We start from the raw sequence: 24103 nt of genomic DNA, 5'->3' as shown, positions 1-24103 counted from the left end.
TAAAAAATTCCTTGAGTGAATGAAGATATCTCATAATGGTCCATTTCTACAAGACTTTTGGTTAGAAATTCACACATCCTAGAATGGAAACTATCTTCACATGCTTCTGCTGTCATCCCTGGCACATTAATAGAATTTGTTCTACAAGAAAGTAGCATTGTTATGCATTTTTCCATGTGTAGGCCTGCATTTATGTTTGCAGCTATAGAATAAAACTTCTAGAAATCGTGAACTCCCTTTAACTTATATAACATATTTGGCAATTTACATAAGGATACATAAACTGGATGGTTAGTTGAGAAAAATTACATATAGCTAAGAGAAGTTAAATGATTACTCCCTGAAAATTATTCTAAATGGTGGTTACTCATGCGAATATGCCTGTGAATAATGGGTGAGGAGGAAGAGGAATTTTGTGTGTGTATATGTATATATAATTTAAAATATATCATTTAAATCCTGTAATTTAAGTGCATAGTTACGAATCATGAAATCTCATTAATCACCGTTTTCTTGGACGGGCTCAGTAACATCTCATTTCATCCTTTCCCTGAGATCTTAGAAGTCTATCTCGACTCAGACCTCCTAATGATGTTGCACTGGGGGCTCTTCAGGGTCAGGGGAATGAGACCCAGCTTGTTACTGGATTTTGCATATGAATACACCATGGGAAGCTTGCAAGGCTATCCCATGTGGGCAGGAAACTCTCAGAAGATTGCCAGTTTCTCCCAGAGGGAGAAGTAGGCTACAAGATATCGCTTCTGAGAGCTTGCTTTTAAGTCTCTCTCTGGATGTTGGCCATTGATGGGATTACACACACCTGGATTCCTCTGCCGGTACCTTCATGCATGAGGGAGGCCTGTCCGAACATGTAGAGAGGAGCCTCCAACATGGCTGTAGCTAGGTTCTGGTGGTCTTCAGCTGCCGGGAGCTCTGCTTGGGGTGGGGAGGGAAGCTGGGGGGAAGACAGCCAGGCATGTGGGCAAGAGACTCTCTGCATAGAGACTAAGTGCATAGTACATTAGTGAAATTTCCTAAGTGAAATGAACTAGCAGAAATGTGTTTTCATTAATTGGGAAATTGATGAAGACCCTTTATTGGAATATCATGGAGCTGTCCATATCTTCTAAAGAATCACCCGTCCATATGTCTCTCAACAACTCAAGAGGATTTTCTAACTTGATTTTCTTCTCTTTTCCAGATCCTAGCCATCGTGTCTATCCTGTTCATCGTACTTTCCACCATTGCGCTCTCTCTCAACACTCTCCCGGAGCTGCAGGAAATAGATGAATTTGGACAACCCAATGACAACCCCCAGTTAGCACACGTGGAGGCTGTGTGTATTGCGTGGTTTACCATGGAGTACCTCTTACGCTTCCTCTCCTCACCAAACAAATGGAAGTTCTTTAAAGGCCCATTAAATGTCATTGATCTTCTGGCCATCCTGCCATACTACGTCACCATTTTTCTCACGGAGTCCAACAAGAGTGTCCTGCAGTTCCAAAACGTGAGGCGCGTGGTGCAAATATTCCGAATCATGCGTATCCTCAGGATCCTGAAACTCGCCAGACATTCCACAGGCCTGCAGTCTTTGGGTTTCACCCTAAGACGGAGTTACAACGAACTCGGCTTGTTAATATTATTTTTGGCCATGGGGATAATGATATTTTCCAGCCTGGTGTTTTTCGCTGAGAAGGATGAAGATGCTACCAAGTTCACTAGTATCCCGGCATCCTTCTGGTGGGCAACCATCACCATGACCACTGTAGGTTACGGTGACATTTACCCCAAAACATTATTGGGCAAAATTGTGGGCGGCCTCTGCTGCATCGCTGGGGTGCTGGTGATTGCCCTCCCCATCCCCATCATCGTGAACAATTTTTCAGAATTTTACAAAGAGCAGAAGCGCCAGGAGAAGGCAATCAAGAGGCGAGAGGCCCTCGAGCGGGCCAAGAGGAATGGAAGCATCGTGTCCATGAACTTGAAGGACGCCTTCGCGCGGAGCATGGAACTGATCGATGTGGCCGTGGAGAAGACGGGAGAGTCGGCCAACACCAAGGACTCGGCCGACGACAACCACCTCTCCCCCAGCAGGTGGAAGTGGGCCCGGAAGGCGCTTTCGGAAACGAGCTCCAACAAGTCTTACGAGAACAAGTACCAGGAGGTGAGCCAGAAAGACGCCCACGAACCGCTGAACAACACGTCCTCGTCCAGCCCGCAGCACCTGAGCGCCCAGAAGCTGGAGATGCTGTACAACGAGATCACCAAGACGCAGCCCCACGCGCACGCCGGCGCGGACTGCCAGGAGCAGCCCGAGAGGCCCTCGGCCTACGAGGAGGAGATCGAGATGGAGGAGGTGGTCTGCGCGCACGACCAGCTGGCCGTGGCGCACACCGACATCATCGTGGACATGAAGAGCACGTCCAGCATCGACAGCTTCACCAGCTGCGCCACCGACTTCACCGAGACGGAGCGCTCGCCGCTGCCGCCGCCCTCGGCCTCCCACCTGCAGATGAGGTTCCCACCCGACCTCACGGGCGCGGACGAGCACCCGAGAGCCAGGGGGCTCCCGTTCCTCGCTCGAACCCGAGAGAAAGGGCCCGCGGCCGGAGACGCGCCCATCGACGTAACTGTGAACCTGGAGGCCGGGGGCTCCCCGAGTGGCCCGCAGGGCCCCGCGCACGCGGACAGCGCCTCGGACAGCCCCAAGAGCTCGCTGAAAGGCAGCAACCCCCTCAAGTCCCGGTCACTCAAGGTGAATTTTAAGGAGAACAGAGGAGGCAGTGCCCCCCAGACCCCACCCAGCACAGCCCGGCCCCTGCCCGTCACCACGGCTGACTTTTCTCTCGCCGCCCCGCAGCTCATCAGCACCATCCTCTTAGAAGAAAACCCAGCCCAGGGAGAGAGGCCGCTGCTGGCCCCCGAGGGATCCGCACAGTGCCAGGGACCTTCCAGAGGCCTGGGCGCTCGGTTTCCCAAGCAGAAACTCTTCCCTTTCTCGTCCCGAGAGAGGAGAAGCTTCACTGAAATAGACACGGGAGAAGAGGACGACTTCCTGGAGCTCCACGCGGCCAGCGAGGACAAGCAGGCGGACTCCAGCCCAAACTGCTTTGCAGAGCAGCCTAGCGACGCCAGAGACCCTTTGAGAGAAGAGGCGTGTGCAGGCTCTTCCCCACCCCAGGACTCCAGTCACAACTGTAGGCAAGACATTTACCATGCCGTAGCTGAAGGGGAAAAGGACAGTGGTCAAGAAGGGTGCAAGATGGAAAACCACTTGTTTGCCCCAGAAATTCATTCCAATCCGGGCGACACAGCATACTGTCCCACACGTGAAACCAGCATGTGACTAGTTCCGAAAGCAATAAACACACACACACACACACACACACACACACACACACACACACACACACACACACACGTTTCTTTAAAAATGCAGTTCAAAATACCTGTGAACTAAAAAAAAAAATGAAAAGTGGGAAGCCCTTCCCCCCAAAAGTGCATAAAATGTTATTTTTGCATGGCATGAACAGTTTAGTCTAAGTGCTGTTTAAATAAAGAATCAAGACTGCATTTTGTAACACAAATGACCTAAGAACAGGGAATAATAAAGAGAGTTTGGCTAGGAACCAGTATTCTGCAATGTCTGACATTTTTGATCCTTTCATTTCAAGTTGTAGACATAGTTTCAACTTTTAATTTTTATGTTCCAATGAGTTTTATAATTTGCACATGAAAGGATGAAATGTCATTGCGTGCATTCATAATTCTGAGGAGCAAGGTGCTTTGAGCTTGAGAAATGCATAAACTTGTAAATAAGGGCCTGGGATGCAAAAGTGTCAAGTCCATGGAAACAGTTTTCTGAGACACAGTCACTCCTTCACAGCTACTGCCGGGAGGAGCTGTATAGACTTCTTGTTGCAAAATTGCAACTTCTCCTTAAACCATCTCACATATCTTACTTTGGGTGATAAAGTTGTTATAAGTACATTTGTTTAAAGGAATACAGTGTTTTATTGTGATATCACTCATAGTGTACATTTTTCTTTTTTGCTTCTGCTTACTTATGGAATTATAGTTTGATGTGTGTCATGAAAATACACAAGATTTAATGACCAGATATCAAAACCCTTAGACTTTAATCTTGAATTTGTGCTAATTTTTCCATGGTCTATGATAGAAATGCATTATTTTAACCTGAAAATATTTCAAAGGTAGAAACAACTAAACCTTTTTTTTAATGGCACCCTACAAAATTATTTGCACAAACCAGAGTGATTGGAAATACTCATCAGGAACTAGAGGAAAGGGTTATACAGAGAACGTAAAGCTCAAAGGAAGAAAATTGACTAAAACTACTTGACTGTAATTGACTATCTTTAGGTATTGATTTTATAACCTTGTGGCATGTACAGGTTCAGATGTTAGTATGTTTATGTAGGCTGTTAAGATAGTAGAACCATGTTTGTCTAATGGCCTCCTGGATTCCTTAAGTTTAATTCCCTTAACCCTTGGAAACCATTGGTTTTCTTACTGTCACCATAAATTGGTCTTTTCCAAATTTTCATATAATTAAAATCTTAATACCTCTTCAAAAAATCAAATGAAACTTGTAAAGTACATTCATATTATGTATATATATATTCATACATATGTATATATTGGCTGTCTAAAGACTATCTTTTTCACTTGTCTCCAATATAACCCTTTCTATCTAATGATCTATCTCAAGATAGAGCGCAAATATGCCACAAATGAGAAATCCAAAAAGGGACAAAATAAAAACAGAATTATATATAAAGATTAATTAATTAATTAAAAGAATTATATAATGGAACTGCTGCTTTTGTCAGGGAGAGAGTTGGTCTGGAGACCTAGCACAGCCCCCCAGGATTACCTAATGTGGGAAAAGGAGTATTATGTTTTGGGGGGCCCTGGGTGCCTGTTGCACCCTCCAATTGTCGCAGAACTGGAAACTCTCACATTTCCAGCTCCCTAAGTACTGGTCAGAGGCACCCTTGTTTAAAAATACTTCTAAATGTGCAGAGGAGGGAAGTACTCACCCTATAATGGGTTTTGTGCTTGTATTCAGGTCATTTAAACCCACTCAGTGTATCAAGAAATAAGGGTTATAGTTCCAGACATCTAACTAGCACATATATGATTTTTGATGAGCCTCTAATCCCCTCTCTACCTGTCATATACCCCCACAAAACAACCAAGTTATTTTCCAGCTCCCTTAAGACTACAAATTTACAAATTAAATGAGTGACTGCAAATTAAAGTGTGTGTGTGTGTGTGTGTGTGTGTGTGTGTGTAGTTCAGGGAACTTGTCAAGAAAATTCTGGATCAAAATTAATACTTACCTTTTGCTTAAAGAAAAAACACCCTAATTTTAATTTTATTCCTTAAAGGAAAAAAAAACACTGTAAGAAGTAAACTCAAATATTTAGAACCAAACTTCAGGTTTTAAGGAATATCATTTCTTCACTAACAGAATCTGGTCATTATATCTCAGATAAACAAAGTTTTTAATCTTAGTTAAAATCTAAACAACACTACTGCTAAAAATAATTCTTCTATTAAATTCTTGAATGGTTTTCATGTTTTCTCAAAACATAACCTGTAAGAGTTTATGGTTATTAATCATCGATATTTATATTAGTCATGTGTTAGTGTCTAAAACTGAATGTTGATCAGTTTTTGTAAATCTAGAGTGTTTGAATTTTCTACATATAGTTTTTCAAGTCAAAAAGGTATATTGCTGTTATATGAATAGAAAATAACTTATGAAAGTCATTTTCTTTACATAGTTTCAGAAGCAATTATTTTTAATGTCTATATTGATGAACCTCAGTGTTTTTATTTATCTGTCTGCACAAGTGGATTTGTCTTACTGCCCTGACCAGCCGTTAATGGCCATCTTCTATGTGTCTGATAAACCATCTACTGAGACCACTTCTCCTTTCGGAGCTTAATGTTAGAAATACTGCCTAGACAAGGAAGCCTAAACCTCTTCCACCAGAAATGCTTTCCCTTAAATCATTTTTCCCCTGTCATATTTCTTAAATTTTAAGTAATCTCCAAGAACATCCCATGGAAAGCTTAACCTTCCGTTCTTCTCTAACCCTCCGGGTCAAAAGTCTTCCCCTAGGGAAAAAAATGTAATGCTTTTATTAAGGAGTCTGGTGGGAACTGAGGATTCCCCAATGCACTTGTGCAGTGCAATGCTTTGAAGACCTCTTCAATGAGCACATGTATGCCTAGAACGGACTGTGATATACCAAGCACAGGGCTCTTTTGAAAACTTATGTTTCACATCAAAAATTTGTGTAATGCTGCATTTTACTCCAAAACACATGCTTCAGTATAAAGGAAGGATATTTTGTACTACCCACTAGTAAAATTGAGACTCTTCTGACTTCACATACCTCTTTTGTACCCCCAGGAAAATACATCCCAGTTTGAAAAGCATCATATCAATGGCAGGAACAGAGTTTGGTTCCCGAGGTGCACTGTGGATTTCAGCTGCTGGGAAAGCCCACTCCTTATTCCCTAGCTCAGTAACCAGGGCCAAATATCAATGAGTGAAATATTTGAATGAACTTAAAAGAGCTCAGTCCAGAAATGGTTCAGTTCTTCTGTCTCCCTGTACAACCAATAAAAATTACATCAGGTTTGTTTTAGCTCAGAGATTGAGTTCAGTCATAAAAGGGAGAAATGAGTGCATGAATATATGTCTTGGGTTCTACCCCAAATATAAAAAGTGAGATAGTAAATGAATACCTGGGGTTGGCCTGCTTATAGATATATTCACTAGAAATGTCTGCTCTGGCACAACCAATGGCTTTGAAGCAAATATTTAAATAAGTATTATTCTGATAGCAGTAGATTTGGTAATAATGATAAAATGTGTGCCAAATGTCTGTAGAAATTTATTTCCTGTCAAAACACTAACTCATGTAGACACAGGTTGAAGAAAGTAAAGAATTCAACTATTTTCTCCTGGAATGTCAATAGCAAAACAACCCCACAAAACCCTCCATATGTAAACTACTTGTTTTGTATTGCACTTAATTCTCCCAAATTAAGTATTGTTTATCAATAAAGGGCCAGAGAGGTTAAGTTAGCTTGACTTCACACAGGACGCTGACTGGTGAATAACAGGACTTTAATGGAGATGTTACTGGTGCCTGCTCGAGCAAATTGATGAAAAACGGGAAGACCATGCAGTGCTATTTCTGGTTTCGAGATAAGAATTCCAAGACACCGCAGTGTTTTTAGAGGACGTTTTTTCCATATTAAAAACTGAAGTTTTGCAAAGAAAAGGGAAGATACACTTTTGTTAAGCCAGTTGTTTCAAACCACAATGCTAATTTCAAAGACAAATGCTAATAACTTAAGAGAAGGGTCATGGACCATCATTAGCACAGAAGTTTTAACCAATTTAGAATTCTGGTGATCTACCCCAGGGCTCACTCAGGATGTAACATGACAGACACGTTAGGGCTAAAGGAAGCCATTTGATTTTCTGAAACAAAAACAAGCATAACTTTTTTAACTACTTCTAATTTTAGTTCAAAGTACTATCTAGTTGACCATGTCTTGCCACAGTGCTTTCATTGAACATGACAAGTTGAGCATCCTTATATTCTAGAACGCACTGTGCTTTGTGCGAAGATACAATTCCTATGGGGCTGGAGCAATAGCACAGCGGGTAGGGCATTGGCCTTGCACTCGGCCAACCCAGCTTCTATTCCCAGATCCCATATGGTCCCTTGAGCACTGCCAGGAGTTATTCCTGAGTGCATGAGCCAGGAGTAACCCCTGTTCATTGCCGGGTGTGACCCCAAAAGAAAAACAAAAACAAACAACAACCACAGAAACAAACAAACAAAACACAAAGATACAATTCCCTGCTTCATGACCTTCCAATTAAAATCAGACTAAAGAACTAAAGAACTTTCTGATTATGAAAAAAATGTTTCTTCTGAGTATAGAAATATTCAATTATCAAATCAGGGAAACATATGACAAGAATAAGTGAAATACTTTTCCAACAAAGTCTTAAGATTTAGAAGTATGTTGCAAATGGAAGTCTGGTCTGTAATTATTTTTTAATCATCTTTTAGGTTTTTGTTTGAGCTAGCAAATTGTTCATCTCAGTAAATTATGGGATTTCTTTATTATGTGATAAGTTGAAAAATAATTTTTTAAATTAGACATATTGCTTGTCAAAATAACTCATAATAGTCTATCTAATGAATAGACTTAATTTAATATCAGTGAGAACATCTGTTAAAAATTTTTAATGAAGCAAGATAGTTTTTATTGAACAAAATTTTCTTAGAAAAATGTGAGAGGAGAAAAAGAGAGAAGCACAAGTTCAAGAGAAAACATGGGCTTCTCTAAAATGGGGGGGAAATAAGCATAGATTCAAACAATTTAGATACAAGCAAGGGAGAAGATGGGCCTGAAGAGCAAGCTGAAAAAATCGTATTTTTTAGGCCAGAGGAATAATATTTGTGTTGGAATCTTGCCTTGCATTTACTGACCCTAGTTCAATCCCTAGCACCACATATGGTCCCCAAGCATAGGCAGAAGTAATCCGTAAACACAGAGCCAGGATTAAGTCCAGAACACCATACACTGTAGCCCCCAAACATGTGTATTTTAAAAATATATTGATACTGATGTGGTAAAAGACATGATTTTTTTTTCTCACTTCCTATTGACCATAGACATTTTAGCAATGAATCACTGTTCTGATTGGCCATCTGAATTTCAAAAATAGAAGATACTCAAAATTCAATATTCATAAATTATTTTGCTTGACTACAGGACCTTTGTCATTTTGAAAGTACGGTGCTTATTCTTCCATCACCACTGACTTCACACAAACTAAACTGAAAGGAAGAAGATACTAATTAAACAAAAGAAGTATATAAAATCTAATTTTTTAATGGAAGTGGAAACATTCAGAGGCTCATCTCTTGTAAGAAGAAGAGAACTGGAGCTACAGAGACAATATAAGGCGTTGGGCACTTGCCTTGCACTGAGCCAACCCGGGTTCAATCCCCAGCACCCAAGATGGTCAGTCCCTAGACCCCCAGCAAGAGTTATCCCTGAGCACCACCAGGTATAGGAAAGGAAAGGAGGAAGGAAGGAGGGGAGGAAAATTGGAAGGAAGGAAGAAAGGGAGAAAAAAAGTCCCAATTCCAAAATCTTGGTGACCATTCCATTGTTGAATTTAGTGCTTTTTCTAATAAAATGTTCTCTATTAGTGGCTAGAATAACTATTTCTTCTGCTTGTCTTTGTAAAACAGCCTGACTTTAATGCATAAATCCTTTATTATTGTTCATAATTGTAAAATTAAACCTGAAAAGAGTTTTAATGTCTAAATACACATATAAAGAGAGGAAATGACTTCTCTTTAATAATAAGACAACTTAAGGGCAGTAAAATATGCAAGTACAAAAGAGGATGAAGACAGACTAAGAAATATGTAAGTTAAATATGTTTCTAAACAGAAGTTTATTTTAGATACGTGTACATACTTGTATAAAATTTAGACTATTATTAACATGAAATTTATAATTAAAACAATAACTCTAACTTTGCTTTCTCCTGGAAAAAATTATTTATCATGAACTGTACTAGTAGAAACATATGAAGTGTTGTGAACCAGTGTTACCTCAATAAAAATGTATTTTAATAATTTATCATTGAATAAGTACTTCCAGGTTACTGTGATAAATATTTCATTAAACAAGCACTTATTGCTTATCATTGCCAGATATTAATTTATGTAATGTAGCATATTATCTCAGTTTGACAGTCTAGCAGAGGTTGCATACAAAGCTATTATATTCCCAGTTCTGGAGAGATAGAACAGGGGTTAAGGCCTTATCTTACACGTGGCTGACCCTGTTCAATCCCTAACACCAAATGGTCCCCTATGCACAATGGGATATAGCTCAGCCTCCTTGTTGAAAATGATATTTATCCCCAAATGAAATCAGTTCTACAGGGTGAGCTGGAAATAGTATGGCCATGTGTTTGAGTTTGTGGTTTGAGACTTTCTATAATCCTCTTTAATTTCCCCCTCAGTCTTGAATGATTTGTTTTCATTATTTAATCTATAATCCTAATTCCCAGCACATCAACCTTCTAATTCTTAAAATTTTATGAGCTAATGGTCCTTCTTTTTTTTTTTCAGTGTAGATATTGCCCACTTCGACCAAGAAAATGTAATTCTTGCAAAACTGGTGTTAAAAATAATTATCGTTATGCTCCCATACCCCTCTCGGAGAGCCCGGAAAGGTACAGAGAATATCTCACCCCCACGGCAGAGCCTGGCAAGCTACCATGGCATATTGGATATGCCAAAAACAGTAACAAGTCTCACAATGGAGACGTTACTGGTGTCTGCCCGAGCAAATCAATGAGCAACGGGATGACAGTGATACAGTGATGCTCCCATTACTGTTTATAGTTGACTTCTTGGATCCCGGCCTGATGCTGGCACCCGAGCCCATGGAGCCGACCCACGTGACCCAAGTTTTATGGCAATCTGACCAATGTTTACCTCCCACCTGCTGTGGGCAAAGCCACACAAGCTATAGCTGAATGTTTTAGGTATTTCCCCCCATTTCAATCTAAAAAGGTTTGAGACGTCATATCAGAAAATAAAAAATAAATCTGGACAATCGAAAACTCAAGGGAACAGACTAAGAGCAAGAGGCTGTAGAACCAACATCACGCAGATTTGGAGTCTACGGCAACGGCCTCTTATTCGCCCGCGTTGAGTGCCCTCTAGTGGTTGCTCTGGGAAAAGTTGGAATTCTGTTACTAAGAAAGGCCTTGAAAGTAAATCTACCAGTTTCCAATTTGTTATTCATGCACATAAACAAATTACAGTGACATCCCAGACTTTTCTAATGATAATATATCAATCTTATTTTTTATTATTCCGAAATATATTACAGTCAATACTGGAGAGATGGTACAACAGATAGAGCGTTTGCATTGCATGAAGCTGACTAAGGTTAGATTCCCGGCATCCCAGATAGTCTCCCATGCACTGCCAGGAGTGATTCCTGAACGCAGAGCCAGGAGAAGCCCCTGAGAATCGAATGTACGACCCCTCCAAAAGAAATGTGTTATAAAAAAGTGTCACTACCTCCTTGATAATACTACTATATGATAATCCTACTTGCTGCCTCCAAATCATAAGTTTAGCTAAATCTTCCAGTGACCTAATCTTCATTCTGGATACATGGTAAATGCTAATTTTGCCTTTCTACTTTTAGTGGGAAGCTTTGAGGATGGAAAAATAATGACTTTCTAAGAATCTTGACCCTGTGAAGGTAAAAAGTATAAATTTTATTAACTCCAAAAACTCTCCCATGGCTATAGAAACCTGAAAAATTCCCTAACTGAGACCCTGTTTTGGGAACTGGTTCTAAATTCTTACTAGAATGGTACAGGATGTAAGGCATTTGCCTTGCATGTAGCTGCTCCAGCTATGACCCTGGTTTATTGGAGGGGGAGAGTGGAGTTGGGGTTGAGGCCCAAAACGACTGTGCTCAGGGAATACTCCTGGCTCTGCACTCAGGAATTACTCTCTGTCAGCTCAGGAGACATATGGGATGCCGAGGATTGAATCCACACCAGCCATGTGCAAGGGAAATGCCCTACCCCTTGTACTATCCCTCCTGCACCCATTACCTTGTTTTAATCTCCTGCATAACATATGGTCCCTGTACCCCAGCACTGCTAAGGGTCACTCCTGATCACTGAAATAGCACCCAGGAAGAACCGGTATAGCTTAACCCCCTCCAATTTTAATCCAGAGATATCTGTGAGTGTTGGATGGAAATTATCACAACCAGAATTCTGTCATCAAGAAACCTCTAACATTCTTATTTGCAGGGTATGGGTTAGGCTATTACTTTCATTCGCAATGTATCTCCACATCATACTGTTTGACTGAAATTAGTAGTGCTTTTATAAGTAAAATATATACAGAGAAAGATATATATAATGTTACTGAGCCTATTTATATAATTATAATAAAAAACTATCAGAAGGGTTAAATATGTATATAATAGGTTCTGAGAAAAATTGGCAGAATCTTCTCATTTAGTTGAAAGGCAAAGAAAAGAAGAAACTGCAGCTTACAAAAAACTTGAAACTTGATAAAACACCCAAGTTTCAAACTCACAAAATGTAAAAGAGATGTAATAATAAACCAAAACAAAGTCAAGAATTAATTTATGAAAATGGTTTATTAGGCAGCTGTCAGGTGTTTTTTAGCACTATGAAGCATACTTAATTACGTAAAGACTATGTATGTCTTTTCTTATTACCTTGGTATCAATCTAGAAGATTTGGGGATTTTATGTTTGCTTACTTTGTCTGGAAAGAATGAGGGTGAGTGGAAAAATGTATTTGCAGGAGGGAAATCATGGGTAAGTTATTAATATTAACTACTGTGCTCTCCGCCACATGGAACCCGTGTGTGGAAGTGAACTGACCTCATTCCTTTCACTTGTCTAGTTTTGTTCTCCTCGTTTCAAACTGATTCTTTCAATTAAATCTCAGATCCTTTTCATTTATGTATTTTCTCCCTCTGCTGTCTGCACTGTATCAGCAATCCTTCTCTCGGATCTGCCTGATTGAAAAAATTCAGGTACCTCATTAAAGGCAGGGCAAAACAGGCCATTTTCGATAGCAACTGAAAGTCCAAAGTCAAGAGTAATAGGAGTGTGTCCAGGCCATCATAGAATCCAGAGAAACCTAAGAATAAAAGAGTTGAATACATATATGTATATGTATATATATATATATATAGTAAGCAATATGGTCTAACCAACAAAGTAATGACACCACGTTTTCTCCTGCTATTAGCAAAACTATTATTTTTTCAGAATTTAACTTTATTTTTATATCTTGAAGTAACATTGGTTTTATATAAGGCTCCATGTACAGCATCTATATATAATAGATGTAAAGTAGAAGTCTAGTTTTGATCTACCACTAAACAGCTGCTTCCCTTTTCCCGTTTTTCCTCACACACCTCCGTTTCCCTTGCCCTCAGGTAACCAACATTCTGTTTTCAGAACCTAAAGTTTGCTTTCTATTAGAGAAATAGTTATCAAGCCTTCCATAAAGTTCTTGAACTTAGAAAGTAAATGACTAGATTGATAAGAAAATTGGAACCTAAATCACTAACTTACTACAGTAGGGTATCATCTACATGGGAACATCTATTTATTTCTGTGTGTAACCATTTAGTGTGTCTGTTTTCAGGGCTGTATACTAAGACAGAAATACAAGTATTTGTATTTCAATGATAACAAATGTTTCAATCAGGGAAAACTAGTATTATGCTGGTAGTTCATATGTGATTCTTAGATGAAACTAATAGCAATTGAAACAAATTAATAGGGTTAGAGAGAATATTGGAAAATTATATCTTGTTATACATCCAATTACAAAAAATTCATGTTTGGATTATGATATTTTATGTTTAATGTAAAAGCATTTTAGGTGCTTATTGAATTTAATGTTCCTCATTTTTATTATAAATGAGTATTTTAAAAGATTTGAGAATTATGTGGAGCAGATTCCTAAACTTGCTACAATTACTAAGACTTTAGATATTTTTACCAGGAAAGTCTTCTACTGACTACCAAAAAATTAAACACACTCATTTTATGAATATTCAATATACTTGCCTATCTGTTTTAAATATTTTAAACCTGAAGATAAAAAGTAATTTCACAACCACATTTGCTTTTAGGTTGGCCGTAATTGGATATTTATCAGAATAAAATCTAAGATGAAAACTAAAGCTTTTATTGTTAATATATTAATTTAAATTTATCATTAATTAATTTTATTAAACTTCATGGGTGAGAGAGATAGTATATCAGAAAGGGAACTTGCCTTGCATGTGGCCAACCCAACTTCCATCCCTGGCATCACATAGGGGCTCCGAGTATCACAAGGAGTGATCCCTGAGTGCAGAGCCAAGAGGAAGCCCTGAGTACCACCGGTATGGCCCCAAACAAAAATTTAAAATAAAAAATAAACATTAAATTCTTTTATAATCTAAAGTATAGTTCTCATCAGGTTTTGGTAGAGACTATCTTTGTCTTTTATTTTCATTGACATCTTATTAATTAAGAAGTTCCAAGTTCCAATGGCGCAGATGGTTCATTTCCTGTTCAATGTATTTTGAACGCCAGGTCACAAAAAATTAGATAGGACTCTTATTTCCCATAGGAATGTCGGAAAAGCGTGATAAGCAAAGAGCATGTATGTTGCCCCCTGTAGAGTTAGAGTCTTTGAACTCACTCATTGTAACTACAGTCCAACTGAATGCTGTTGGTCACTGTGTCAGCACAGGGGTGAGTAGGAGGGGGGGCAGCTAATTCCAGTATTATAAATGGACAGACTGTGGGAAGACCTTCCATTGAATCTGCAAAAGAATTTCCTAGATAGGCCCAGATTTTACCTCCAATGTATTTGGTATCCGTCATCAGTACACTTAACCTAAGACTTGATCTTAACGTGGAGTTTTGTTTTGCTTAGCAATTTGATAAAAACTTTTCTGGACTTTATTATTTGAGGATTTCAATCCATTCATGATGCTTTTTTAAGAATCATGGTTTAATGCATAATTGCATGGCAGTTTAAATCTTCGCTCTTTTGTTATAGCCTAACAATACTGTATTCCTACCTTTTTCTCAAAATCTAACATTCCTGGCTTATTCAGTAGTGTTCACATGAAGCGTTATGCTGCCCAACCAGCTTACTAAATACAGGTATTACATATCTCTATATAGCTTATTATAAACTCAGCGTTGACTGGCCATGTTTGCTGCATTTTAGAAGCTGTCCATCGGTTGTCTCATGTTATTATGATGTCAATGTCTGTGCATAGTGTCATGTACCTAGGCCATGGTAGAAAAAACAATGCCTGTAAACTTCATACACAACAGCTCAGCCTTCCAAAAGAGGTCTGGAGTAGTGAAATGACACTCTTTTGTTAAAATGACTCACTGCTAAATTATTGTGATCTGTGTAATCTTTCCCATAAGTGAACAGGTAGTATTTTTTAAAATCTGTTTATTCAGGATCACAGTGAAAAATCTCTATATCATATCTACATAGTCTAAATGTGTTGAGTAATTCAGTTTTAAAAGTGTCACATACTACACACTCAAGAGAAACAGCTAGTGATTTTCCTGATAATTGCTTTGTTTTCTTTTGCTTTAAACCTGCCTTAAGTAGTTTCTTTCACCACTGTTATCTGTAAAAAATAAAAGGGTAGTGTGGTGAAAATTCACCTGATTGACATTAGCTCTTAGCACTAGTTAAAGGATACTCAGAAGTGCCCTGTCTAATGAAGCCCTGTAGCAAGAAGACACTTAGGAAGAAGGGAGTGTCATAGGGAGAAATTGGAGAGGAGAAAATAAAAGAAGGAGGCAGGGAAAAGGGAGAGGAAAGCTAATGAGAATGGATCACTGTATCACTGTCATCCCATTGCTCATTGATTTGCTCGAGCGGGCACCAGTAACATCTTCATTGTGAGACTGTTTCTCCAAATGAGTTCAATGGGGGAACTGAAATTATAATGTAGAGTCTTTTTTTAAAGTTTAGCTTTGGGGAGGATGTATATGTTTGCACGTGTGAGTGTGAGTGTGAGTTTAGGATGGATCAGTCAATCGGGAAAGGAAATCTAAATTATCTATCGCTTGTTTTAACTAGTTATAAAAAGAAATCTAACTCCCAAAAGTTACTAATTCCATGTTTAATGTTAGAATTGTAATCCTATTGTTAAACTCAGGACAATTCTGTGAAGATTCACAAAATAATCATATGAAAACTTATACTGAAACTATCAGTAACTAATGCACATAAAAGCTTTGAGGGAGGAATCGTGAGTGATTTCTTATAAAAGATATTGATGTACAACCTATTCTTTTTATCAAATTGTAGAGATCTTAATAGTTTCTATTAAATCCTTCACATTTCCCAGGTTAAAAACTATTTAAAACGCTTTAAAATCTAAGAACATAGAATATCTGAAATTAAAAGTCACATTAATAGTTTTTCAGTGGCTACATATATTAAGTAACACAACTTCATGCTTCTGAGTTACATGTGATATTAGACTTATAGGTGCTCTTGCATGAAGCATCATTCACTTTTGTTAATTTCCATGTTTTAGAGGGTTCAGATGAGTCTGAGTGTTCTGAATGCTGCAGGGAAAAAGAAGCACAATCAGTATTTTATTTTCTAAGATTCCTTGGTTGAGTTATCCTGCCTACACACATAATAGCACTAGCATTTCATCCTATGCTCTGTTGAAATACTTTTAAAATACAAACTCACAATAGAAGCTAAAGCCTATGCATAAGTGGTAAGTGTTGTCTAGTCTCATTCATCTTCCTCAACATGCTTTATTTCATTATATTTGCAAACAAGATATTTTGATTTCAATTTTATTTTAAAAAAAGACAATTTAGCATACTTGTGTTTGTTCAGCTGTTCATCCCACACCATTAATACAATGCCTTTCTCTCCCATTTAATGGTGTTTGTATCAATGTCCCCATATCTGCTGCATTTTAGTTCCATGAAAAGAAAATGTGATTTTGTATTAGCAATTTTTGCTGATCAACTCAATATTTCTGCACCAATCAGCATACGTATATGCATGTAGTAGTTTGTACAACTGTTCAACATCAAAATACCTGTTTATGTCAAAATGTCTATAAAATTGCTGGCATTGTTCTTCATTTCAGTCTGGTAGATTAAGCAAGATAGAAATAAATGTGTAAATGAATCATCTGTGTCATTTCAGTTCTCTGCATGAAGCTACTTTACATTAAGCATGACATACTTGCCCGTCACCCAACAATCCATGGTATCCTGCCATCATTAGTAATTACTGAGGCAAGTAGTGGGAAGTTCACTAGAAAACTACTAAGTCAAAGTCCTCAAGCATGGCTAGACGTGACCCCCAAACATAATGAAATTGCTAAAACGGGTGGGGGAACCATTGCCTTTTGAAGTACCATTTGTTTTTGGTTTGTTTTTTCAATGACTGTTTCAGACAGCCTACAGATGTATATAATTTGGTTTCTGAGTTTAAAAATTCAATACAAACCACCTTGCCAGTACCCTGGGGTGAGATTATATGAGAGCACTGAGAAAATCTCCCATTGCCACTACTGAAACCAGTTCAGGCCAAACCCTCATTGGGTAAATCTAGTCTTAAGTTCTGATCTTGGGTCCAGCAGTTATACAGCAGTGCAGGCGTTGTTTTCAATCAATCTCGGCTGCTGCTGTCTTGAGTTTGTTTTGGGGTTTTTTTGCATGGGTCTTTTGGATAGGAGCGATAGCACAGAGGGTAGGGCGTTTGCCTTGCATGAGGCCGACTGGGGTTCCATTGCTCCATCCCTCTTGGAGAGCCTGGCAAGCTATCGAGAGTATCTGCCCACACGGTAGAGCCTGGCAAGCTGCCCATGGCATATTCGATATGCCAAAAACAGTAACAAGCCTCACAATGGAGACCTTACTGGTGCCCGCTTGAGCAAATCGATGAATAATGGGACAACAGTGCTACAGTGCTACAGTATAATTTTTTGAGCAAAATTGTATCTTCATTTTGCAATAAGCCTCACAAATTATGAAGTCTGGGGTCAGAGTGATAACACAGGGGTAGGGAGCTTGCCCTGTGCATGTCCCAACCTGTTTCCATCCCCAGCATCCCATAACATCCACTGAACACACCCGGCAGTGATCCCTGAGCATGCAAAGACAGGAAAAAGCACTGAGTACTTATGGATGTGGCCCAAAGACAAAACAAAGATTCTTCACTTTATATATTAATAGACTGTTAAGACATTCTTTACCTTAATGACCATTACTTAGTGGTCTAAAAGAAATTTAGAAAAAATATTTTAAGGGAATGGAGCTATAATATAGTGGGTAGGACACTTGCCTTGCACATAACTAACCCAGGTTATCCATGGCAGCCCCTGTGGTCCCCTCAAGCCCACTGGTAGTGAATGCTGGGCACTGCCAGGTTGGTCCAAAACCCCAAAATAATAACAATAAAATTATAAAAAGTGTTAGATCCTAATTGGAATTTTACTAAAGAGAGGAAGAAGCATATAAAGGATGCCTTTGGGGTGGGCAGAGTGAGGCAGGGTTTGGGTAACACCTGGCAGTGCTTAGAGCTTAATCCTGACTGCATACTCAAGCATCATTCCTGGTGCTCAGGGAACCATAGGCAATGCCTGGGATTGAACCAGGTTTGGCTGTACCTTATCCCCTGTACCTTATCTCCAGCTCTATGGGTTTTGATGGACATGAGAGATTTGGGATAAATATAGATGCATTAAGTGCAGCAAACTCAGCAATCTCAGAGTTAGACAAGGAGCTACATGTTCTATACTCATTCAATCTGCAAAGAGCCTTTCTGCTTAGAATAATTGCTTAGAGTATAAAGCCTTAGGGGGTGGGGGAGGGAATCCACACCTCCAGGCTTAACTCCACCTCTCGGGAGCAGATATTCCAGGCAATAGGATTCCAGAGGGGAACAGTGCAACCACATAAGAAAATATGCATTGCCACATACACTTGTCCCTTCTACCTATCAGGTTTACTACACTGTTTTACCCGAAAGCCCCACTCCCATTCTGAAAGTTCAGAGAATGCGCACCAAGAGAAAAATAATTGAGAGTAGAAGGGTTTGCCTATTCCTGCAATTCCATCCAACACAAGAGAAATGTGATAAGAGTATCTCTTGCCCCTTGATCAGGTGAACTCAAAACTCTCACCCCTCTGATATGATCTTTTTCTTTCTGTTCTAGTGTAACCTTTGTGTCCCCTTCCCTCAACCCTAAGGGGGGAAAAAGAACTCTACTTATACAATTCTGACCTTAAAAACTGAGGAAGAAAGAGGGGAAATTGCATCTCCCCCAAAAGAAGTTTTAAAAAAATGTTTTAATCCCTTCTACACCTTTTTTCATACTCAACCTCATATAATCAAATGAAATTACAGAGTAAGTGGCTGCAGCAAAGGAGAGAGAATGTGGAGCCAGAGCAATAAGAGTACAGCAGTACTCTTATTTTTTGCCTTGCACATGGAAGATCCAGGTTTGATTCCCAGGATTCTCTGTGGTCCCTTGAGCACTGCTATGAGTAATTTCTGAGTGCAAAGTCAGGAGCAACCCCTGAGCACCACTAGGTGTGGCCCCAAACCAAACCAAAACAAAAAAAATACTAAGAGACAATGCTGGAACTAAAGCTGAACATACCCCTTCCTGCTATCAGCAGGGTTTTCATTTTCTCTGCCCTATCTAACAGTTTTCTAAGAGCTAAAGAGTAGAAAGTGCCCTAGCTAAAACCTTAGAGCTTAGCTTACAAAGTGGTCCACTTTTTCATGGGCCAATTCTTTTTCAGGGAAGTCACTGTTTATAGACTTGACATTGAACTTATCAGTCCTCACATACAAAGACAATGTAATTCCAGGAAGCATCAGTGCGGAGCATGAAATATCAGAACTCATGGCAATGCCCTCAAGGTTGTAACAAGACACAGTGCTTCATCCTACCATCCATAATTCCCAAATAGCCTGGATGAATTTAAAGTCCCTCCAGGGGAGAGTCTCAGAGACCTTTCTGACAAAAGAAAATGGAAAATATGGGGCAGGGAAGGAAGGAGATATAGAAACCTGACCTGAGTCTGAACTTATGTTCAAGGACAATTTTTTTTTTAATAGCAACACCTTGGGAAGCAGGAATAATACAAATATGATAGCCTCTAAGTATTTTGTGAGTGGTTATTAAAAAGGTCCAGGTTTGGTATGTAATACTAGGAATTTCTGTTCTAACGCTAGAATAAGAGAATGAGGTTAATAAACTTGAGTTCCTAGCCCCAGACTTTGCATGATGTTCACCATCATGACCATAGGAGTGTGGTTCCCTGTGCATGTTTATGTCAACCGTGAATGATGCATTCCTGTCCACTTCAGCAGCCTCATGATACAACACCCAAGTCAGCTACCACTGGGCAGAGCTGGTCATTCTAAAACCACTTGGTGTTCCTTAACGGTGAAAGTCCTGGATCTCCCTCCATAGTGGTGACATGGTCATTATGATACTGATGATGATGATGATGATGATGATGATGATGATGATGATGATGATGATCTTCGTTAATGGACTCGGATTGTTTATTATGTTGCCAACAGCATCTGCAGACATACAACTGCCTTCTCCAATTCTGTTTTTCTAAAGCAGTTAGTGAACGGGGATTTTATGTTTTATTGTCACTGAAGACTCATTTACCAGAAACAGAATCGAACTCCAGTGTGAGGAAATTAGATGCCTTTCAGAAGAAATTTCCACAAGTGATGGATGTTTCACATTAACAATAACGAGAGCACGGGTAAGATCCTCTTCCCGGGTTGTCTCCAGAATTAGGATAGATCCTTGCAGGGCTGTAATGAGAAGTGCAAACCTGTCTCACTAAAGAAGGGCATACCAGATGACCTTTCCGTGTCCTTTTCATTTCTGAGATTCTGTCATTTGTGGTGCCCCAGAAACAAATTTACTTTTTTTTGCTAAAGTCTGTGGTAAATTGTATTCATTAAATTGTTTCCACATCCACTTAGCCACAGATGACAGATTAGTAAAGAGAGTGGGGTGGGGAGACAAGCAATTTGCAGAAACATATTTTTAAGGCTTTGTTAATCTCATCTCTACATTTTGTGCTTCAGCACAAATCTTTGAGAATTGCTCTTAAAATTATCTCAGAGCAAGAGGTAGATTGGATGCAAAGGTGAAGTCCTAGAAACTCAAGCAAATGAATCATTGTAACCTGTATAAATAAATTAGTTTGTGCTGAAATGCCTAGTTATAGAGTGGGGTGAAGGGTTATGAACATTTGTTGTTCATAGGAACAGATTCTAAAATCCCAATGACAGAATAAAAATGAAAATAATAACATAAATGAACTTTTTCTATATTAGGAGTTCAAATGAATTTTAGTCATAATTCAGAAAAAAATATATATATGCTGCAACTGAGTTTAGCAAAAATTTCCTTGTAGTGTTTACTGTGAAGTCATTTCTCAAATAGGCCAAAATTTTAGAGGGAAAAAAATCTCTATTTGTCAGCTTTAAGTAATGTCATTTGAGCATCTGTTATAAATACATAAATGTTATGTCCATCTGGCTTTATCTAACACTAAGCCTTTGCCATAAGGCAAAATCCAACCTATTAGTTTATTGGTCCCCACCGCCTATCTGATCTGTATTTTTCTGAATAAATTAAAATTTCCATTTACTTACTTAGAGGGAAAAACCAAAGCACACGCCAACTTAAATAAAGGAAAGAAATGCCAATTGGAATAGCGGGAAGACCAAGGAGAAAACTGAAGAAAGAAGCCAATAAACACTGGAACACTGTTGGTGCTGTCAGTTTGTTTGAATTCCTTGGAGATGGCATGCTAATTTTCCAGAAAGATGAAACAGAGGAGGAGCCAGGGTGAGAAGAAAAGAGAGAGAGAGAGGGAGAGAGAGAGGGAGAGAGAGAGGGGGGAGAGAGGGGGGAGAGAGAGAGGAGGGAAAGAGAGAGAGGGGGGAGGGAAAGAGAGAGAGAGGGGGAGGGAGAGAGGAAGAGGGAAGGAGAGAGAAAGATAGAATGGGAGAGAGAGGGGGAGAGGGAGGGAGAGAGAAGGAGAGAGAGGGAGACAGAGAGAGGGAGAGGGAGGGAGAGAGGGAGAGGGAGTGAGAGAGAGAGGGAGAGAGGAGTGAGAGAGAGGGAGAGAGAGAGGGAGGGAGAGAGAGGGGGAGAGGGAGAGGGAGTGGGAGGGAAAGAGAGAGAGAGGAAGGGAAAGAGGGAGGGAGAGAGAGAGGGAAGAGAGAGGGAGAGAGGGAGAGAGAGAGGGAGATAGAGGGAGAGAGAGAGCACAGCGGATAAGGTGCCTGCTCTGCAGGCAGCCCAGTCTGGGTGTGATCCCCGGTCCAGAATAGTCTCCCAAGCACTGTCAGGGGTGATTGCTGACTGCAGAGCCAGAAGTAATCTCTGAGCATTGCCAAGTGTGACCCCAAAATGATACAAAACTGTCAAACAACAGAGGAGACAGGATATGGCTCCGTGGCTTGCAAATGGAATCTATGAGCTCCTTCCGTCCGTCTGCCTCCACCGCCACATGCATTGAGAGAGTGATTCTGGCAGTTATGCCGCTTGGGTCTGCCAGTGCTGCTGCACCACAGGCAATTTCTGTCCCCACTGCATCCCACGGTGCGTACACACCATCACGAAAGGGTGCAAATAACCCAGCAGTCTTTAGCAACCAGCAGAACTAAACAGCTATGTGAGCACAAGACCAAGATCATTTGACTTCCAAGCAAGCACCGCAACCAAGCATGCGTGCATCCTCTAGTCACACACATCAACACAAGGAAGAGAGGGGAGGAAATAGTAAAATTAGATAATGATCATTTAATAAAAGGAAATTTCATGTGATCCAGCAATGCTATGTCTAGTCATGGTGGTCATGGTGTGTGTGTGTGTCTGTGTCTGTACTGGGGCAGTGTTTGGATCTCCCAAGAGGTTCTGAAGAGATCCAGGACCCCATTTCAGTGATTCTTGGCCAACTGGGCCATCTATTCAATTGAGGACCTGAGGAAGTGATGCTGTGAGAGCTTCACAGTGCTAGGGGGTGAGGGGAGACGATGGGCAAGAAATACATCTTGTGATTATTTGGAAGCTAGAAGCTTGTAATAGTGGGAATCTAATTGGGGTCAGCCAACAAACATGACATATGTTTTAATGCCTGTGCTATTTCTCCAGCCTAAGGCATATTAAAAGAATATGAAAACACTAATCCAGGAGGATAATCTGTAGCTTTGTGCTCAGAGAAGCTTATTCCTAATAGTCAAAACTTGGAATCAACTTAAATGCCCTTTGACTGATGATTGGATAAAGAAACTATGTATACATGGGCCGGGGAGACAGTGGAGAGATTAAGTTCCTTGCCTTGCAGATGTGATCAACCCTGGTCTGATCCTTGGCACCACATATGGTCCCCCAAATAGCTCCAGTAATGACCCCTGATACATAACCAGGAGTAAATCCTCATCATTACCTGCCAGGTGTGCTCCTTGCTACCCCTCAAATAAAATGTGTATACATATCCTCTGGAATACTATTCTAACCTTCTCTCTCTCTCTCTCTCTCTCTCTCTCTCTCTATCTATCTATCTATCTATCTATCTATCTATCTATCTCATTCCCCTTATATTTTTCTAAATAAACTACTTTTAAATGACAAAATGAATATATCTTGAGATGCTTATGCTAAAGAAGCAAAAGAGAACTTCTGGAGTATTTTAGTCATATGTGGACTATAAACAAAGTGAGTTGGAAATAAAAGTGCCAAAGTAACTCTTAGAATTGCTGAAAACTATGGTAGTTACTAGAAGGACAAGAAAGGAGTTAGAGAAATGGGTAGATCTTTTTAGTGGTGAGATATCATTGGAACTTTTTTGGTGGGAACTTTGTTGGTTGTTTTCTAAACATATGAGGTGTAAGTACCCCTAAAAGTCTGTAGCATTGTTAACTAACCATAATATAGATGTTTATACTTCTAAAACTTTGTAGCATAAATTAACAATAGAATTTTATAAGTGGATTTTTTCGAAAATGAAAAAGAGAACTGATATCTGTTTTGTAGAAGTACCAGAAAAGGAAGGAAGAAAGAAAGAAAGAAAGAAAGAAAGAAAGAAAGAAAGAAAGAAAGAAAGAAAGAAAGAAAGAAAGAAAGAGAAAAAGAAAGAAAGAAAGAAAGAAAGAAAGAAAGAAAGAAAGAAAGAAAGAAAGAAAGAAAGAAAGAAAGAAAGAAAGAAAAATAAACCTCACTGAATAAATAATAGCCAAGAACTTTGCTAATTTAGGAAAGGAATATCTAAGTACAAGAGGCTCAAAATCTTAAAACAAAATAAACCCAGGCACTCCGCAAGACATGCTATAATTAATGCGTTAAAACCAAAATAAGAAAAGAATACTGCA

General features: G+C 39.5%; 1 protein-coding gene across 2 annotated transcripts in view; it reads left to right on the top strand.

The window, feature by feature from the left end:
• The window catches only part of KCNB2 (potassium voltage-gated channel subfamily B member 2), a 438993-nt gene extending 429270 nt beyond the window's left edge, over nucleotides 1–9723 (top strand). For both annotated transcript variants that reach the window (XM_055124226.1, XM_055124225.1), the window contains one exon: nucleotides 1202–9723. In XM_055124226.1, coding sequence (XP_054980201.1) covers nucleotides 1202–3346 — 2145 coding nt within the window. In that variant the 3' untranslated portion in view covers nucleotides 3347–9723. The remainder of the gene's footprint in view (nucleotides 1–1201) is intronic.
• The last annotated feature ends 14380 nt before the right edge of the window (nucleotides 9724–24103 follow it).

Source organism: Sorex araneus, chromosome 2, assembly GCF_027595985.1.
Source record: "Sorex araneus isolate mSorAra2 chromosome 2, mSorAra2.pri, whole genome shotgun sequence".
NCBI lineage: Eukaryota > Metazoa > Chordata > Mammalia > Eulipotyphla > Soricidae > Sorex > Sorex araneus.
The sequence above is the reverse complement of the archived record's forward strand: the minus strand, read 5'-3'. Positions and strand labels throughout refer to the sequence as shown.